Source organism: Xenopus tropicalis, chromosome 3, assembly GCF_000004195.4.
Source record: "Xenopus tropicalis strain Nigerian chromosome 3, UCB_Xtro_10.0, whole genome shotgun sequence".
NCBI classification, from domain to species: domain Eukaryota; kingdom Metazoa; phylum Chordata; class Amphibia; order Anura; family Pipidae; genus Xenopus; species Xenopus tropicalis.
The window spans coordinates 108785982-108806414 of record NC_030679.2 but is presented as its reverse complement, the minus strand read 5'-3'; the positions used below and the strand labels follow the sequence as shown (position 1 = coordinate 108806414).

Sequence of the window (20433 nt, the reverse complement as noted above, 5' to 3'; positions counted from 1 at the left end):
CAGGTATAGGATCCCTTATCCAGAAAACCCCAGGTCCCTAGCATTCTGGATAACAGGTCCCATACCTGTAATAGTAGAAGTGACAGGTGACTTTAAAGGAAACCTATACCCCCAGAAAGAATGTTTAACCAACAGATAGTTTATGTTATGTTAAAGGAGAAGGAAAGGCTAAGTCACTTGGGGGTGCCAAAATGTTAGGCACCCCCTGTGAATTTAATTGCTTACCTTTTACCCTGGGCTGGTGCTCCTGTTAGTGCCTTCTGTTTCCTCTGTGTGTGTGCCCTGACAGGCATGGGATCATGCACACTCTAGCATTTTCACACTAATATGCCAGTGGAGAAAATGACTTGTCTGCTGTTAGTTTAAGTGCTAGGGCACACAGAGGGGCTGATTTACTAACCCACGAATCCGACCCGAATTGGAAAAGTTCCGACTTGAAAACGAACATTTTGCGACTTTTTCGTATGTTTTGCGATTTTTTCGGATTCTGTACGAATTTTTCGTTACCAATACGATTTTTGCGTAAAAACGCGAGTTTTTCGTATCCATTACGAAAGTTGCGTAAAAAGTTGCGCATTTTTCGTAGCGTTAAAACTTACGCGAAAAGTTGCGCATTTTTCGTAGCGTTAAAACTTAACACTACGAAAAATGCGCAACTTTTCGCGTAAGTTTTAACGATACGAAAAATGCGCAACTTTTTACGCAACTTTCGTAATGGATAGGAAAACTCGCGTTTTTACGCAAAAATCGTATTGGTAACGAAAAATTCGTAAAGAATCCGAAAAAATCGCAAAACATACGAAAAAATCGCAAAATACCGATCATTACGAAAAAAACGCAATCGGACTCCATTCGACCCGTTCGTGGGTAAGTAAATCAGCCCCAGAGTGTTGGCTCTACAGCTTCCACCTGCGTGTAGGTACAGAGTCGAAGTAGAGGTTGGCTCAAAAACGCGAAGGCAGGCATTTTGGGGATAATTTCCAATTCTTCTCTGTGTATCTATGCACAGATAGAAGCGTGAGAGTCAATAAAGTTAACAGAGGCAGATAGTGGCAGATAGGAGCAGATCAGCTTTTCTCAGCCTGCAGAACAAAACTCGAACAGGGGAGCCAATGCTCTGTGTGTCCTAGCTGTAAGTCTACTTTCTACATTTTTCCTGTGATTGTTTGTGTTTCCTCAGGCACCGGTTTCTCCCAGACTCCAAACCCTACAGACAGGTTAATTGATAACATTGATAACAGGATAATAATTATAATAGATGAGTAACATTACATTAAAGGCTACAGTGTACGGTGTTATCAACATGTATTTATAAAGCACCAACATATCCTGCTGCGCTCTACAATAAATGTGTTTATACATTAGATTTAAATTCAAAAACAGCCAATAACCAATACTAGACGTAAAGTTATACATTATTTCAAAAAGAAACATGGTATTTTTTTAAATACCATGTCATTTAATAAATGTATCTTTTACAATATTATAGATGTTTATTTCACCCATGGAGGTGTGAGTTTCTAAAATATTATTATATGTTTAATCTGCTTCCATCCAAAGTGACTTATTGTAAAAGAATGCAATAAGTCACTCTCATGTGATGTGATACGAGACAGCACCCAGACATATTTATAATATGTCACACAGACAGGCAATAGTTCAGGCATTCATCAGGCAACAAGCATTCAAAATATATTAAGTGCTCTACATGTAATAAATCACTTTAAATTGTTCCTCTGCAGGTAGATATCCTTTGTATTCAATTACAAATTACACAAATTAAACTGCCACACTAAAGGCTCTTGAATAATAAAATGATAGACTTTATTTATACATGGGCTTAACCACAAAAATAACACACTGTGGTCATGGATTAAAACAATTAAAACTTACTAACAGGCTGGTGGCTGACTGAATCAACTGCTTTTTCAATTCATCAAAAAAAAGGGATAAGTATTTTTTATTAACTTTATTCAGAATCATTGTGTTTTTTAACTGTTGGGTTTAAATTGTTTCAAAAGTATTTGCTCTTTTTGGTGCCAATTTACAAAGTTTGGTTAACTATAAGGCTTACAGCAGGTTTGCCAGAGTTACATTCCTTTGTAATTACCCTCAGTTTGAGGTGGGTGGGGTTTGATTAGTTCACCTTAACAGACTGTATAAATAGAACCACTGGCACTCCAGTGGAGCTTGCTCTGGTGGTAGGTGCTCTATAAGTGATTGCTCTTTAAGTGGGGGCTCTGTAAGTGGAGTTATAATCACAGGAGTTAGTGGGTGCTCTGTAAGTGGAGTTATAATCACAGGAGTTAGTGGGTGCTCTGTAAGTGGAGTTATAATCACAGGAGTTAGTGGGTGCTCTGTAAGTGGAGTTATAATCACAGGAGTTACAAACTAAAGGAGTTAAAACAAGGTAAAAAAAAAAAAAATTTTGTATTTATTTTAAAGCCTTTTCACCAATTTTTGTTTAACTGTTTCTGTAACTGGGAGAATGAGTGGCAGCAACATTGAAGGTATGACACAGTGCACAGCCTGCCGCATGTATGCAGTTGTGGAACAACAGTTCCAAAGTGCATACCTCTGTTGTGGATGTGAGCGAGTTGCCACTTTAGAGGCTCGCGTTAGAGCTCTAGAGGAACAAGTTGCAACACTGCGTTCTATTGACAATCTTGAAAGAAGTCTCTTGCTAACTGAACAAGAACTAGCGGGGTCAGATAGTATGGGGGGAGGGGAGCAAGGAAAGGATGATAGGGCAGTAAGCTGGGTGACAGTTAGAAAATCGAGTGTGGGGAAAAGGAAAAGGGAGGCTGCTCCAGGGTTTGCGCATCCCAACAGATTTGCCAGATTGTGTGAAGAAGATGGGAGTGTGAACTCTGGACTGGCGGTTCTAGATGAGGCTGATCTCTCTAACAGCCGGGAGACCAGTTTCTCTAGTAGTGGTGGGGAGGAGAGCAGACCTAGGCCTAAACAGATGGTGGTTATAGGGGATTCGATCATTAGGAAAGTGGACAGGGTAATCTGTCGAGCGGATCGCTTCAACCGGACAGTTTGCTGTCTTCCTGGTGCCAGGGTTCGGCATGTGGTTGATCGGGTCGACACATTATTGGGAGGGGCTGGGCATGACCCGGCTGTCTTGGTACATATCGGTACTAACGACAAAATGAACGGTAGGTGGGGGACCTTAAAGAGTGAGTTCAGGGATCTAGGCTCTAAAATTAAGCAAAGGTCCTCCAATGTCATTTTTTCGGAAATTTTGCCGGTGCCGCGTGCTAGTTTAGGGAGACAGCGGGAGCTTAGGGAGCTAAATGCGTGGCTAAAGTCTTGGTGTAGGAAGGAAGGGTTTGAGTTCCTAGAGCACTGGGCTGACTTTTCTTTGGGGTACAATCTATACAGCCCTGACGGATTGCACCTCAATGGAAGGGGGTCTACTGTGCTAGGGGAGAGAATGGTTAAGAGGCTGGAGGAGTGTTTAAACTAGACAAGGGGGGGGGGGGGTTGGTAAGCTAGATTCTTATGGGAGAGCTAGTGTAGATGGGGCAGTGGGACCAGTAAAGGGTTGTGGGGGAGGAGTGAGGGGGGCATATAGTTTATCAGATAAGGAGCTTCCATTGTTACAAGGGAAACAGACTAATTTTCACCTTAGCTCTAACTGTCCTTTATCTAATGTAAGCATCAGAGGAAGAAGTAGTAATCTCCGCTGCATGCTGGCTAATGCGCGTAGCTTGTCGGGTAAAATAGGGGAGCTGCAGGCTATTGCATGTATTGAAAATTATGATTTAATTGGTATCACTGAGACCTGGTGGGATGAAAAATGCGACTGGGCTGTGAATTTAAATGGGTACACGCTTTTTAGGAGGGACAGAGGGATTAAAAAGGGTGGAGGGGTTTGTCTTTATGTAAAGTCAGATTTAAAGCCATGTAATAAAGACATTACCAATGAAAACGTTGAATCTCTTTGGGTAGAAATTTCAGTAGGGCTGAAGGTCACAAAGAAAATGATCATTGGTGTATGCTATAAACCACCCCGTATAGATGAGGGGGATGAGTCCCAGCTACTTTTGCAAATGGAGGAGGCTTCAAAATTGGGTCAAGTTGTTATTATGGGGGACTTTAATTATCCGGACATTGACTGGAGTAATGGGGTGGCTAAGTCAGAAAAAGCTAGTAGGTTTGTAAATATGCTAAATGACAACTTTTTATTTCAGGTGGTTCAAGAACCTACTCGGAATGAGTCTATTTTGGACCTGGTAATATCTAATAATACTGAACTTATCTCTAACATTTGTGTGGGTGAGCATTTGGGGAACAGTGATCACAACATGGTCTCCTTTGAGATAATGCTACAGAGACAGCTCTATAAGGGAGTAACTAAAACGCTCAATTTTAGACGTGCAGACTTTGCCAGTATAAGGGCATCTCTGCAATGTGTCAACTGGGAAAGGCTTTTCATGGGGTTAGACACAGAAGGAAAATGGAACATCTTTAAAACATTGCTTTGCAAGTATACACAACAGTATATTCCCCTTGTAAGCAAGGAGAGGCATCGCAAAGCAAAACCTTTATGGCTGAATAAAAGAGTTAGGGTCGAGGTTGGTAATAAAAAACGTGCTTTTAAAGCATTCAAGTTAGCGGGGACAGCAGAAACTTTCATCAGGTACAAGGAAGCAAATAAAGCATGCAAAATAGCTATCAGGCAAGCTAAAATAGAGATGGAAAGGGATATTGCAGCTAGGAGTAAAAAGAATCCAAAATTATTTTTTAATTATGTGAATAGTAAAAAAATGAAGCAAGAAGGGGTGGGAACTTTATTATCTCGGGGGGGTACGTTGGTTGATGAGAACTGGGAAAAAGCAGAAATTTTGAACTCTTATTTTTCATCTGTCTATACATCTGAGGAGCCAGATAATGAAGGCTTCCCTTTTAATATACCCAGTGCTAGTAATTTAGCTACTGGCGCATGGGTCACTCAGGAGGAAATTCAAAAGAGACTTGAACATGTAAAGGTAAACAAAGGTCCAGGACCGGATGGGATTCATCCCAGGGTATTAAATGAGCTGAGCGCTGTGATTGCCAAGCCTCTTCACATAATTTTTCAGGATTCGTTGAGGTTTGGCATGGTGCCGAGAGACTGGCGGATTGCTAATGTGGTGCCATTATTTAAAAAGGGATCTCGTTCTCAGCCTGAAAACTATAGGCCTGTTAGTCTGACATCAGTAGTAGGAAAGCTTCTGGAAGGGGTAATAAGGGATAGGATAGTTGAATACATTGCAGTTCACAATACTATTAGTTTGTGCCAGCATGGTTTTATGCGTAACAGATCTTGCCAGACTAATTTAGTTGCCTTTTATGAGGAGGTGAGCAGGAACCTTGATGCTGGAATGGCAGTTGATGTCATCTACTTAGATTTTGCTAAAGCGTTTGATACAGTACCTCACAGAAGGTTAATGATCAAATTGAGGAATATTGGCCTAGAACATAATATTTGTAATTGGATAGAGAACTGGCTGAAGGATAGAGTACAAAGAGTGGTGGTAAATGGAACATTTTCTAATTGGGCCAGTGTGGTTAGTGGAGTACCGCAGGGGTCAGTCCTTGGTCCTTTGCTTTTTAACTTGTTTATTAATGAACTGGAGGTGGGCATAGAGAGTACTGTTTCTATTTTTGCTGATGACACAAAATTGTGCAAAACTATAAGTTCCATGCAGGATGCTGCCGCTTTGCAGAGCGATTTGACAAAATTGGAAAACTGGGCAGCAAACTGGAAAATGAGGTTCAATGTTGACAAGTGCAAAGTTATGCACTTTGGTAGAAATAATATAAACGCGAACTATCTACTGAATGGTAGTGTGTTGGGGGCATCCTTAATGGAGAAGGATCTAGGGGTTTTTGTAGATCACAAGTTGTCTAATTCCAGGCAGTGTCATTCTGTGGCTACTACAGCAAATAAAGTGCTGTCTTGTATAAAAAAGGGCATTGACTCAAGGGATGAGAACATATTTTTGCCTCTTTATAGGTCCCTGGTAAGGCCTCACCTTGAGTATGCGGTGCAGTTTTGGGCTCCAGTCCTTAAGAAGGATATTAATGAGCTGGAGAGAGTGCAGAGACGTGCAACTAAACTGGTAAAGGGGATGGAAGATTAAAGCTATGAGGTTATACTGTCGAGGTTGGGGTTGTTTTCTCTGGAAAAGAGGCGCTTGCGAGGGGACATGATTACTCTGTACAAGTACATTAGAGGGGATTATAGGCAGTTGGGGGATGTTCTTTTTTCCCATAAAAACAATCAACGCACCAGAGGTCACCCCTATAGATTAGAGGAACGGAGCTTCCATTTGAAGCAGCGTAGGTGGTTTTTCACGGTGAGGGCAGTGAGGCTGTGGAATGCCCTTCCTAGTGATGTGGTAATGGCAGACTCTGTTAATGCCTTTAAGAGGGGCCTGGATGAGTTTTTGAACAAGCAGAATATCCAAGGCTAATGTGATACTAATATCTACAGTTAGTATTACTGGTTGTATATATATAGTTTATGTATGTGAGTGTATAGATTGGTTAGTATAGGTTGTGTGCTGGGTTTACTCGGATGGGTTGAACTTGATGGACAATGGTCTTTTTTCAACCCTATGTAACTATGTAACTAACTATGTAAAAGGAAAATAACCTTTGTATACTATGATGTCTGCTCTGGCCTCCCATTGTAACGGCACTGTAAACAGCAGAACATCACTTTCAGAAATACTAAAGGGTAAAGGAAGACTGTTGCTTGCCAGCCAGTTAAACACATGGATTTGCAATATTTACAATATTTTTACATACCTATTTATGGAGTATTCTAAAATAATTCTTTCTTGTAGGAGTATCAGTTAGTTCTGCTTTTGTGTTTCTTTAGCGCTTTAGTGCTTTTGTAAAAACTAAGTGTGAAAAGATGGAAATAAATTCCTTTTAGGGCAATGGTAAAAAGCAAGAATTGTTCTTTGTGTCACTGCTCGGAATATAAAGCAATATGAAATGTAAGGAATCTACATGTAACATTTTAATTTTATGCACCCCCAGTGATTATAATGCATACTTGTTACCCCAGGCCAATGCTCCTGTTCACTGACAACTGCACTAGCCCAGGGTACTAATGTAAGAGCACCAAGATACCTTTTTCTGGGATCCTATCTAATACCGGATACTTGGGGCACACAGAGGCTCCTAAAACAGTATGAAGACCGTTCAGTTGTGCTCCTACAATAGTACCCCAGGCTGGTGCACCTTTTGGGTGAAGCCACACAGAGCTACTAGAAGCAGCTACTTGTCACAGCTACTAAAACAGACCATACTGATCATGTACTGATAATTGTCTCTACATGTGTTTTAGCAGAAAGACGCCAAACGCCAGATAATACCCTGCCATAGACAATAATTTGAATTGCCTCTGCTAAAACACGTAGAGACAATTATAAGAAAATGATCAGCATTGTCTATTTTTTTAGCCGTGACAAGTAGCTGCTACTAGTAGTTCTGTGTGTCTTCACCCTGCAGCAAACATGAGCACTGGCGCTGGGTCTCAGGTAAGTGATAATGTGCTAAAGTGCATTTTAACTAACTCCCCCTTATAATTTCTTCAGATTACTTTTGGTCAGATATTAGTCAGGGAGGCCCATCGGGGGTCCCCGCACATGGGCAGATAAGCTGTTGAAACGGTCTGAAGGACTCGAATCGACAGCTGAAATCTGCTCGCACATGGCCACCTTAATAAATCAGTGTACAACTTAGTCATGCATGTGGATAACCAGATTGCAAAGATCTGGTTTGTAGACACATCAATAAGCATTGCAACAACTAAGGACCAAAGAGACTACACATTAAACATTGTGCCACCTGCTCAGGTCCATTTTTTTTAAATTTGGCTGAAAAACTAGCTATGTTGCTGCTGTGCCACTTCTCATGACCAGCAAGCTAATGTCTATTATGTTAGAGACCATACCTCTGGGATTCAAAATAGGCCCAGCCCTGGCATTTCCAGTACACATAGGCCGAAACAGCCCCCACCAGCCCACTAAATGCCCACCACAAGGGGCAGGCTACAGGTGTGCATGTGCATATCCCACACTGCTGAGGACAAAGCAAATTGCCAAGCTCAGTATTTAGAGAAACAGGGATCTATTCTCGGGGAGTCTGAAAGATAAGTTCAGCTTGCACAGAGAGCTCTAATATAACAGGCATAAATGTGGCCATACAAGGTGCGATCCGCTTGTTTGGCAAGGTAGCCAAACAAGTCGATCATCTCCTGATATGCAGTAAAAAGCGGTTACACAGGCCCTCCGACCAGGGACTGCATCAGTGAGCCAATGCGGCACCCAATTCAAAGGGAAAATCAAACCTGTGTGATAAAGATCTGCCCAACTTTAGGCCAGATATCGGTCGGGTAGGCCTGTCAGGAGTGCCCATACATGGGCAGATAAGCTGCCGAATTAATTTGAAGGACCCAAAACGGCAGCAAAAATCTGCCCGTGTATGCAGTAATATATTTTTTTAAATTTTACTTTCTCTTGAATGTCTTGATTCTGTTAATGTCTTGATTCCTCAAAAAAGAGAGATATTAGATATAACATCTGAAAATAATCACTGGCTTTATTTTTTTGTTGCTGATATTTCAGTCTTTCCAGAAGACAGCATCAATGCCAACATGTCTGTAGGAAACCTGGGTCCTGATGAGTTGAGTGTGGTTAGAAATGAAGCTCCATCACTTTCCTATGTCCATGGGGGAAATGCATTGACTGAAGGAGACCCAGTGTTTGCACCAAGATACAACATAACTCTGCACAAAAAGGGCAAGCTATGGTCATGTGACAGTCTTCTTAAGCTCACTAGACATATTCTATTGACTATGTTGGGGCCTAGTTTGGCTTTTGAAGTCTTCCCATATCATCACTGTAACCAGGACTTAAAGCCAAGGGACACACTTATTAGTCCACTGAGGCTGTTACACGCGCACGTGAAACCACTTCTACTTCACAGAGTTTTAATATTCCTGGGGGAGCTCGGATTTTTGGTTGAATCCCAACAAGCTAAAGCCCTGTCGGTACTGAAGAAGCAGATCTTCAAAACAGGAAAACCAATGAAGGAGGCTGGAGTGAAACCAAAGGGTAGGTTACCTTGGATAGACTAGGCATGCTCTGCAGAATTTCCTCCTGCTTCCCTACTTCCCTGGCATGGCTTGGCTGCATGTAGCAAAATACATAAGATATTTTAATACACCGAGTACTGATTATAACTTAAAATAATGTTTCAACATGCACAGAATATTAATGATAGGTATCAGAAATAGACATTTCACCTACGTAATGGTCTGCAAGTTTATACAGAAAAAAAATCTGAAAGAACGAGTTTTACTGGTGAAAGAGTTACTGCAATTCTGCAAACTGTGGGATATATTTTAAAGCTGCAGTGTAGCCATGTTGGTGGCTATTCTATCCAAAATAGGGCTTTAGGGCTTATATTCTCACAGCAGATAAGCTATGTAGAACTCAGAAGTACTCAGTACTGGGAAAGTTAGGAGAAATTATAGGAATGACTCTATAAGTAATGGCAGGGGGAAAGAAAAGAAAATTTTGTTACATAGACAGCATATTTAAGAAAGCACTAGTGAACATGTAACTCATTATTTTTTACAGTATGTTAGTCTAAACCACCAAATCAGCAATGAAAACAGTTATTGCAAAATATCACTGCTCATAAGGGCCTCAGTGGGCCCAGCCACAAAATATGTTGTACAGCTCCAGCATGAACATGTTGCACGTGATTTTGCTCAAAACCCAGTGGAATGATGCAAGGGTTGGGGCATCAGTAGGGGGTTGAGGGTGTGTGAGTTGGTAACCCATCTCCTTTCTAAAGAAAAGTATACTGAAACCATGTATGACACTATGCATAAAGTTTACAGTGTCTAATTGTTCACTGTATACTGTATATTTATGTTGGTTTGAAAACCCAACATACTGTTCTTCCACTGTAGCTTATTCTTCCGCTTCTTCTTCTTCTTCTTATTACTCTTAGAACCCCTGATTTCTAAACGCTACTCCTCCTACAGCTTTAGGGGTACAACACTCAGACTCTCCACACTTCTTCGCCCTATAGGGGAGCAGGTTGCTTGTGATTTCTAAGCTATCCCGCCCCCCATCTTTTTGTGGCGCCGCTCCGAACCCCCCAAACTGCTGCCACTCTTACAGCTTTATAGATACACTCCCCAAACTTGAATAATATAATCATGGGGTCAACCCAAATGAAACAGCGACATTTGTTGTATGACCCCAAAGTGGGAGGAGCCAACAACAGCCAATCAAATTTCATTAATTGACTTTTATGGGGAGATTTAAACCGCCTTACAGCTTTGAAGCTACACTCACCAAACTTGAATCACATAGTCATGGGGTCAGTCTTATTTGCTGGATGCTCAAAAGTGTGTGGAGCTACGAGCAGCAAATCAGATTTTACCTTTTGACTTTCAATGGAGGAAATTCAACCTGCTGCCATTCTCAGTAATAACACCAGGGTCCCCAAACTTTGCAGAGTAAGGCACCAGGTAACTGCAGTTCAAGGTTAGAAAAAGTGGGCAGAGCCACCAACAGCCAATCAGATTTTACCTATTGACTTTCAAGAGAGATTCAACCTACTGCCATTCTCACAGTATTAACGTCAGGGTCCTGCACTCTGCACAGGGGACTGCAGTTTTAGGTTTGGAAAAGTGGGTGGAGCCACCAACAGCCAATTAGATTTCATTTATTGATTTTTTTTTTTTTTAATTTAAAATGCTGCAATTCTTATACTATTTGTACTATTAATCCAAGGTTTGCAAAAAAAGTGGGTGGAGCCACAGACAACCAATCAGATTTATTTCATTGATTTTAATGGGGAAATTTAAAGTGCTGCCATTCACACACGTTTCACGCCAGTGCCCCCATACTTTCATAGTTGGCCACTGGGGGACTAAGGTTAAAGGTTAGAAAAAGTTGGTAGAGCCAGCAACAGCCAATCAGATTTCACCAATTGAATTTCATTGGTTTATATTTAAACTGCTGCCTTTCTCACACTATTTATGCCAGGGTTCCCAAACTTTGCACAGTCACTGGGTGACTACGTATTCAAGGTTAGAAAAAGTGGGCGGAGCCACCAACAGCCAATCACATTTATTTTATTGATTTTAATGGGGACATTTTAACTGCTGCCATTCTCACATGTTTGTGTCCCCAAACTTTTCACAGTTGGTCACTGGGAGACTGAGGTTAACGGTTAAGAAAAGTGGGTGGAGCCACCAACAGCCAATCCGGTTTATATTTAAACTGATGCCATTATTTAAGTATTAATTCCAGGGTTGTTAAACTTTGCAAAGTTAGCCACTGGGTATTTGCCATTAGAAAAAGTTGGCAGAGCTACCAAAGCCTATCACATGTCACCTATTTACTTTCAATGGTAAAATGTAAAATGCTGTTAGTTCCACAAGTTTTAAGTTAGTCCCAAAACTTTGCAAAGTTGGTCACTGGGGGACTGCAGTACAAAAATAGGAAAAGTGGGTTGGGCCACTAACAGCCAATCAGATTTCATCCATTGAATTTAATTGGTTTAAATTAAAAATGCTGCCATTCTCACACTATTTATGCCAGGGTGACTTCGACTCAAGGTTAGAAAAGTGGGCACACCCACTAACCACCAATCACAATTTACCTATTGACTTTTATTGGTTTAAATTTAAACTGCTGCCGTTCTTTAACTATTAATCCTAGGGTCACTGGGTAACTGCAGTTAGAAAAAGAGTTTCAGTGGGGAAATTTAAATTGCTGCCATTCAGACACTATTAAAACCAGGTTCCCTAAACTTTACACAGTGGTTTTTACTATGTAACAGTGGTCTAAGGTTAGAAAAACTGGGTGGAGCCAACAACAGCCAATCAGATTTCATTCAGTGACATCACGTTTTTCAAACCAACATGAAGTTTATTCTCAAAGGTCCCTTTCTAGTTATATATATAGTTGAATGCAACAGTTTGGGCACCCTTGCAAAATTACATATTTGTTTAATGTTGTAAATCAGTGCTGTCCAACTGGCGGCCCGCTGGCCGCATGCGCCCCGCAACCCCCCTCTGTGTGGCCCCCCACCTGTCTGGCTGCTTTGATGGCTTACCTTTGTGTAAGATTTAAATAGTATCAGTACTCAGATTAACTGGCCCCCTGCATGGTTCACACCTCAGATTCAGGCTGTAATCCCTCTGTATTGTTTAAACATGTAATCCCCTGTGTTTTTCACACCTTTTAGTTTCTGCATTGTTCACTCCCTGCAGTGTTCACACCTCATGCTCAGGCTGTAATCACCCACATTGTTCACCTGTTCACACCTCAGACATTGTATGTAGTGCCTGGACTATGCTGCCTGTGTATATGGCACACACAGACAGCATAGGGTAGGCAAAGTATGGCACATAGGCAGTATAGGGCAGGGAGGGTATGGAACACACAGGCAGCATAGGGTAGGCAAGTATGGCACATAGGCAGTATAGGGCAGGGAGGGTATGGAACACACAGACAGCATAGGGCAGGCAGAGTATGGCACATAGGCAGCATAGGGCAGGGAGGGTATGGAACACTCAGACAGCATAGGGCAGGCATAGTATGGCATATAGGCAGCATAGGGCAGGTAGGGTATGGCACACACAGACAGCTAAGGGCAGGCAGAGTATGGCACACACAGACAGCTAAGGGCAGGCAGAGTATGGCACACACAGGCAGCATAGGGCAGGCAGAGTATGGCACACACAGGTAGTGCAGGCAGAGTATGGCACACACAGGTAGGGCAGGCAGAGTATGGCACACACAGGCAGCATAGGGCAGGCAGAGTATGGCACACACAGGCAGCATAGGGCAGGAAGAGTATGGCACACATAGGCAGCTAAGGGCAGGCAGAGTATGGCACACACAGGTAGGGCAGGCAGAGTATGGCACACACAGGCAGCTAAGGGCAGGCAGAGTATGGCACACAGGTTCACCTCTCACAGGCATCATAGGGCAGGCCGAGTATGGCACACACAGGCAGCATAGGGCAGGCAGAGTATGGCACACACAGGCAGCATAAGGGAGGCAGAGTGCTGTCTGTGTGCTCCATACTCTGCCTGCCCTATGCTGCCTGTGAGAGGTGAACCTGGCAGGGGTTTGTTCTGGGAGTTTGTTAGTAGTTGGAAACAGCCATTAAATGGTCCCTAATGTGTGTAATTATGTTGCTGGGGGTTGCTGTGCTATCCACAGGGGAGGAGGAGGCATATGGATTTAAGGGTGTGTCTTAATATGACATAATATAATTCTTTCATATATGAATAACTGTTGATATCCCCGCAGTGAGGACCAAGCATTTGGGTTTTTGCTGCACTACCACCATTGTGATAAAATGGGTTTGGTTTGAAGTGGGTGTGGTTCAAAAAAAGGGGAGTGGCCAAAACTGGCTTCCATTAGCGGCTCTCCACCATGTATGCTAGAGAAATTCCGTCCCTCAGCACCGCAGAAGTTGGACAGCACTGTTGTAAATGAAAAGTAATGAACAACTACTGCCGGAATCTAAATATTTTACATCCACAAGTGCAGTGAGCAAAGTGCAATTTTTTCCGCAGAGTTCTGATGTCATTGTGGAAGGAAATGGGCAATTCACAGTTGTGTCTGAATTGCAATGGACACAAATGTGCGCAAAACAGGTGCAATTGCACCAAATATTTTTGGCATCATTATCAGTGTCCAGAGCACAAGTGAGGTGTGTGCCCTATTCATTTGATGCATTGGTTCCCTCAGTAATCTGCGTCTATTGATGCAGGGTGCTGAGGGAACTCTGGAGCTACCGCCTGGTCAGGAGGTGGTTGGTAGCTCCTGGATTCCCCCCTAGCTCTTAGTTTGGAAAGGAAGGCAGGAAAGTTTAAGCGGCAATTATATGGGAGTGCAAGGAGCGCATTTTGGTTAAAGTACCTTAAATGAAAGTGGTTTTACGTGCAACTGACTGTTGGTAAATTGCAGGGACCACAACTGTGCTTGTGGACATAAATAAGCCTTTTTGTTCAAAAACAACATTTTTGCAAATGTGCGGTTCTAATCTATTTTATGAATGTTGCAACATAGGAACAAACTAAATAGAAATTGTGGCATGTGCAAAAGATTGGACACCCTCCCACTTGTTAGGTGATAAACTGCAAGGTCCCTGATCCTAATTATTCTTGTGAAGTTTTTAATAAAAACCATAAAAACCCTAATTACCTTATTAGGCCTTAATAGCCATTCTAGCTATACAGTCCCTGCCATAATCCCAGCTCTGTCGGTGGATAAGCACAGGCTGACAATCCGCCCCTACTCATAAACATTTTTCTAGTTGTATATAACAAATACAAAAGTAAAAAGTCATTGTTGCTCAAACTCACCACATGGAAAAGCAGCCTGTGAAACAGTGTCCTGGTCAGAAAGTCAGGTGCAGTCTCCTAGCTGTGTCAATCCAGAGGGTGAAAAAAAAAGGTCTCCGCACTCCAAAAACTTGAGTTAAAAATATGGATCTTTATAAGCACAGTATAAGAACACACAGCGGCATCAAACACCTGGCGCGTTTTGGGTGCATCCACCCTAAATCAGTTGTGCCTGCACCTGGAAGCACTAAATCCACCCGGGTGCCTTAATCCCAGTTTTGAGCTGCTACTGGCCAGTCCAGTGTTGCTCATAGGGCAAGGGTACATGGGGTGGATTGTCAGTCTGTGGATAAGCGCAGGTTGACAATCCGCCTCTACACTTAAACATTTTTCTAGTTGTGCCTGCACCTGGAAGCACTAAATTCACCTGGATTCAGGTGTACCCAGATGTATTCAACAACAAATCCACCAAGTCTTGCATTTATTGGCGGATATTGGGTGCAGGCGTGTGCCTGCTTCTGGGTGAATTCAATGCTGTTGGCTGCAGACACAACTTTAAGCGTGGGGCAGATTGACTGCCTGCACTGGTGACCTGGTGTCATGGTCATGAGTGTCAAGCTTATGTTGCATAGTGACACCTAGTCAGGCATCCACAAAGAGGCAGCACTACAAAAAACTGGCTAAATAGCCAGCTTAATTTATTCCTGCTATGGGATGTTTAGATGCCATCTATGTCCAATGAGATATTCTAAAAGATACGTTATAGATATCTGAGCAATAATAATTCTTAAAGCGATACTGACACGAAAAAATTACTTTTCAAATTATGAATCTACATAAAAAGTTACCTATAGGCCATGTTGATCTTTTTTCACTGTTAGGGCTGCTTTTGTAAGTAATTGTTGCTTAAAGTTCCTAAACCTGTTTTGCCAACCTGACTGTCCCTTCTCAGCCTGTCAGTTATAGCTTCTAATGCTAACAGCCTACTGCTGCACAAATATGGCTGCCCCCTCATAGAAGAACATTGGGGATCAGATAAGGAATGGAAAAACATCAGGAAATACTTTTTTGGCAAAATTATAAAGCTCATGCAAAGTCAATGTTATGACAGATGTAAAAAAGGTTTCATTTCTGGTGTCAGTATCTCTCCAATAAAGAAAGTCCATGTGACAACTGCACAACAAATGATTTACCACTTTGAGTAAATGCTTAATTCAGTTGTTATCACAGTTAAAATATAGTATTGATCAGGCCCAGACTGGAATTCAAAATAGGTCCTGGCAACAGCCCCCCCCATCAGCCCACTACATAGTGACTGTTTATGGTATCTTACAGTAGCACCTCTGGCATTTGCCAGAACCCACAGATTGCCAGCCAAGCCTGGTATTGATGGTGGCATTACTTTCAGTCACTTGCAGTTCCCAAAAGAAACAGAACTACTGGCAATAATGTGTGCAACTTTATGCTGCAGGCAAAACAAATGATAGTGGAGTTGAAATTCCAGAAATATAGCTTCTCCCAGAAAGAGCAGACTCCCCAAATGGAAGTATGTGAATAGGTCCCTCATAAAGTGTTTGTGCTGTTTTTGCAGCATATTTCAAAATTAAGGGGAACATAAACTATGCCTGCCACTGAATCGTCCATAAACTAGATGGAATTATGGAGCATATTTATTAGAGTGAAATTCCCCTGCTCTCCATTCATTTCTATGGGATATTTAAAGATACTTTATTATCTCTCACCCATCTCATTCACCCATTGATCAATGGCTCTTTAAAATCCCATAGAAAAGATTAAAGAGTGGCATAATTTTACCCATTGATAAATATGCCCCATAATTCCAGCTAGTTTCTGCAAAATCCAGCATCAGGCATAGTTTTAAGAAAAGATGAAATTCGGGGGAATGACACACAGTGCTACAGCAGGCAATTTAAGTTTTGTTGGGGTTTTTTTTAGCCTGAAAGTATGGTGCCCAAATCAACCCACCAATTGTTGAACCTTTTCACAAGCCCTTGTGTCAGTCAGGTACTGAGATTCATAATAGGCCCTCGCTTTTCAGGTACAAACAGCCCCCTACAGGCCCAGTAAATAGTTACTGTCAGTCCGTTTGGCATTTGCAAAACCCTAGACATTGCCACTCTGGGCTGGTGTCAGTGCATTTTTTTAGGGAGCAATAGATCTAAAGCTTGTCTCTTTTTTTTTAGGCTGCTGCCATTTTTCAAGTTTGACATGACTTATATTCAGGTCTATATGGGGCGACTTCAGCCTATTTTGATCTGCTTTTTCAGGGATTATAGTGCCCAAAGTAGCCCTGTCTGCTGTTACCATTATCAGTACTTTGCTACTTATATCAAATGAAGAAATGTTCTGTCTGTGCAACAACTTTGCCCACATACAAAAATCCACATAAAAAAAGTTAATGTGAAATAAATCCAACTTATAAAAGGGGCCTATTTTCCATTAAATGCTAATTTATTACAGGGTATGGTTGCAGTTAGATAGCATGAACCAGACTGCCCTTTCTGGAGTTTGATGGATGTTTAATGCAGAATATTGAAGTACTTTTTCTTGTTTGGATGCTGTTCAACACCATCTGTTTATAATCTCTAGGTCGTTATACCCAAATAATTCTTTGCATGGGAATAGTACTATCAAAGTTGAACTAGAAACAAATTAAAGTTAACTTTAGTGGGTGATTCAAATGCAATTGAGTCTTTATCCTGATGGATTAAAATTAAACCTCTGCAATATGTGTAACTGCAGGGCATGGGATTCATTTCTGTTTTACGGACTTATCAGGACACTGCAGCCAAGAAGCGTTGCTGCCCCCTCTGGTAGAGTAGGTGTAATGTCAAGTAAGGCCGATGTATTCATTCTCAGCAAGTGTCCTGCAATATGTTATACATTCTGTTACATAAAGTGGCAGATTTATTAAAGGTCAAGTTTAATCCTTTCATGATTTTTTTCCCTCATTAATTAAAAGGCCGCTTTAATAAATCTGCCACTTTATGTAACAGAATGTATGACGTATTACAGGACACTTGCTGAGAATGAATATGTCGGCCTTACTTGACGTTACACCTACTCTACCAGAAATTGCTGGTCTGAGAATATGTCTTGATCATTTACATGTAGGAAATAAATTGTCACCAATAATAATAAACAGCAGAAAAAGATTTTTTCTGCTCTGGCAAAACAAATTGAAAACACTTTCTTTCTTATTTTACTCTATTTTTTGCCACATAATGTAAAATCAGAGTGCAAGATTAGGGTAAAAATGTAGCAAACACTTATTGCATTTAAATTACCTGATTTTCCTATACGTGCCCCCTCAATTTTCACATGATCTGGTAGCCTTACCACAGCTGGGAGACTTTTTTTTATTGGAGATTGTGTTATCCAAGTTTTACAGTTATCGGCAACCTAAAGAAACGCAGGAAGCCGGAGATAGGACTGGAATGTGTGGCACTGAGATGTTTGCAGCATGGGGAAGAGGTAAAGCCAAGATCTGGTTTACATTTATGAGCTGTGGCTATGACAAGAAGACAGCAATCTGCACATGGGATTATTCTTTCTACCTAGAAGAAAACTTCCCATATCCCACCCACTGATTGGGCAGAACTCCTAGGAGGCTGATAACAGTTCTTCATGTGTAGTCCCACGGATACAGATGTAGCATTGGGAGGCTACCGTAGAGGAAATGTCCTAATACACCAGGGACACAGCCCTGATTTCCCTGCCAAATGTATGTCTGGGACAAGTATCTCCTTCTATCATTTCACACTCATGCCATGCACGCACACACACATACAATTTATAAGTGTTCACTAGTTACAAGAAAATCACAGCCAAATATAAGATGATTTTGTCCACAATAAAGAAGGATTCATTCATTCACAATTAATTTACTGCGAAGCATCATATAACATTTTTATTATTATATTTAGAAACCCTATAGTGGCCTCCATCAAGAGACAAAAAAATTAAAAGTAAAATAAAAGGAAGAAAAATATTAGTTGGACAGTGAATTACATATATTTTTATGAATTATTTTTTTAGCATTTTTCCAAAGCACAGGGCACCAGTCAATTGAGAATATGGCATCACTACCACTTCCTGCCTGCACAACTGGGCAGTAGCCTATGGTAACCAATGCATTCCACAGTGGGTCCATAGAAGCATACAAGTGAACAAAATGGCAGTGAACTGCATAGAGTGAGTCCCACCCGAAGTAACTAAAGTTAGCAGCTATCAAATAATAGTAGGACATCATATTAGAAAATGGCAATTGCACTTGTAAACCTGTAAATCCTGCAAAAAGTGTAAAATTCAAGCAAATCATAAACTGAATCATGCATTCCATGCATCCCTATATAATAGTAAGCAAAAGAATACATGATAGTCTTATATTAGCACATTTACAAATGTAATTTCCAATATATGAAACGGCTGTTACTGGCTACAGACTTTTTGTTATTATGGGTGGAACTCAATCTTAGGAATACAAATAAAACAGAGAATCCGGGGGCCCTTCATGCAATTTCCTAAATGTAAAAAGGCCACAAAACCCCAAGATATAAGATTGCAAACTCTCCCTGCCTTTAGGCCCAGATCCTTTCTGGATAAATTCAGGCGGAACTCAGCATATTGGAGGGTCTTACTTTTTTGTTATATCAGCCCTGCACTTTACATATTTTGTGGTTTGTATGTTTGGAACTGGTTTTGTTTATTATTACTTTTTTACCCTCTTTCCTGAATATACAATTCCCTGGCACAGATGAACTTTGGTGTGGTTGTGTGGGTCTGACCTGATGTGTCTGGAATCACATTTTGTAGGTAGGCAATGCAGCCTGGGGGAAACAGCTCTTTCACCACCCAGATTATTCTGTAAATTTTGGTTAACACCTTCCTGGGTATTTTATAAATCTCTGTTCTTCCTTTAATCCTGGAATAATAAACACATTGCCACTGAGACACAGTGGGTTATGGGAGGGACCACAAAACCATAACATGTAATATAAGGATTATATACACACTGAAATCTTGTAATAGTTTATTTCCTTTTCCCACTAGTTTTTTTTTTCTACCCTGAACCAGAAGGGAAAAATATTAAAAATGAATATAAACCAGGCTTAAGGGAAAATAACCTTTTTAATAGGTATGATTTTAATGTTCTTTTAAGTCGACAATATAATATGTGGCCACAGCTTACTATGAGCACAGACCATTCTTTCTCAGTATACTAACCAACATTTCTTTGAAATGGAGCTGCTACACAAATGGTTTTTGTGGGCTGGTACAATAGAATGCATAAGGCAGTAGAAAAGGGCCCAGAATGAAAGATTTCAGGTACAAGCTGATCTGTTATTCCAGGTACCTCTAAAACTATAAAATCCTTTTTTAACATATTGGCAAATTTTTTTTCAGCTTTTGCTGAATTCAAACTCCCAAAATCCTCTAGCAGGGAGTCTGTGGTTCACTAATAGCGAGGCAGAGCCATGTTTTGTGCATTAGACTTATTTCCAGATATACTGAAGGATAAAGAGATGTAAAATACGTGCTGTTCCTTCATGTCTGTATATATAATTTGTACTGCATGTAAAGTGTATGTTTCCGAACAGGAAATATGTTTCTAAAATTAAAGTAGGTTAACTAGACTAATGGGAATTGAAAAAAATGAAAATGCTGATGTGAAGTCAGTTGATGTCTCATGACAGTGCATATGAGCTGCAATCTCTGACTGTTCAGGTGCTCAGACATACTTTCAGGCTACTACAACTTTGGCTGTTGTAAGTTGCTAAGAGTTGTAGTACAGCAATGATTGTGAAGTCACAGGTGGCACCCTGTACTTGTGTATGTACATACCTACAGAAATGGAAACCTTAATTTTACCTTTAATGCAAGCATAGAAATGTCACTGTGGCACTGAAATGTCACTGAAGTAAAAGGTATAAAAGGAAATATATAAAATAAAGATATATTGTACATGATTTAGAGCAGGTGTGTTGCTCTTTTAAAGCCAAATGTTGTCCAGC

General features: G+C 41.0%; 1 protein-coding gene across 3 annotated transcripts in view; it reads left to right on the top strand.

The window, feature by feature from the left end:
• Positions 1-20433, top strand: part of LOC100491930 (cell surface hyaluronidase) — a 70234-nt gene that overhangs the window by 6549 nt on the left and 43252 nt on the right. For all 3 annotated transcript variants that reach the window (XM_012959543.3, XM_002932255.5, XM_031899223.1), the window contains exon 3: positions 8637-9125. In XM_012959543.3, the coding sequence (XP_012814997.2) occupies positions 8637-9125 (489 nt within the window). The remainder of the gene's footprint in view (positions 1-8636; positions 9126-20433) is intronic.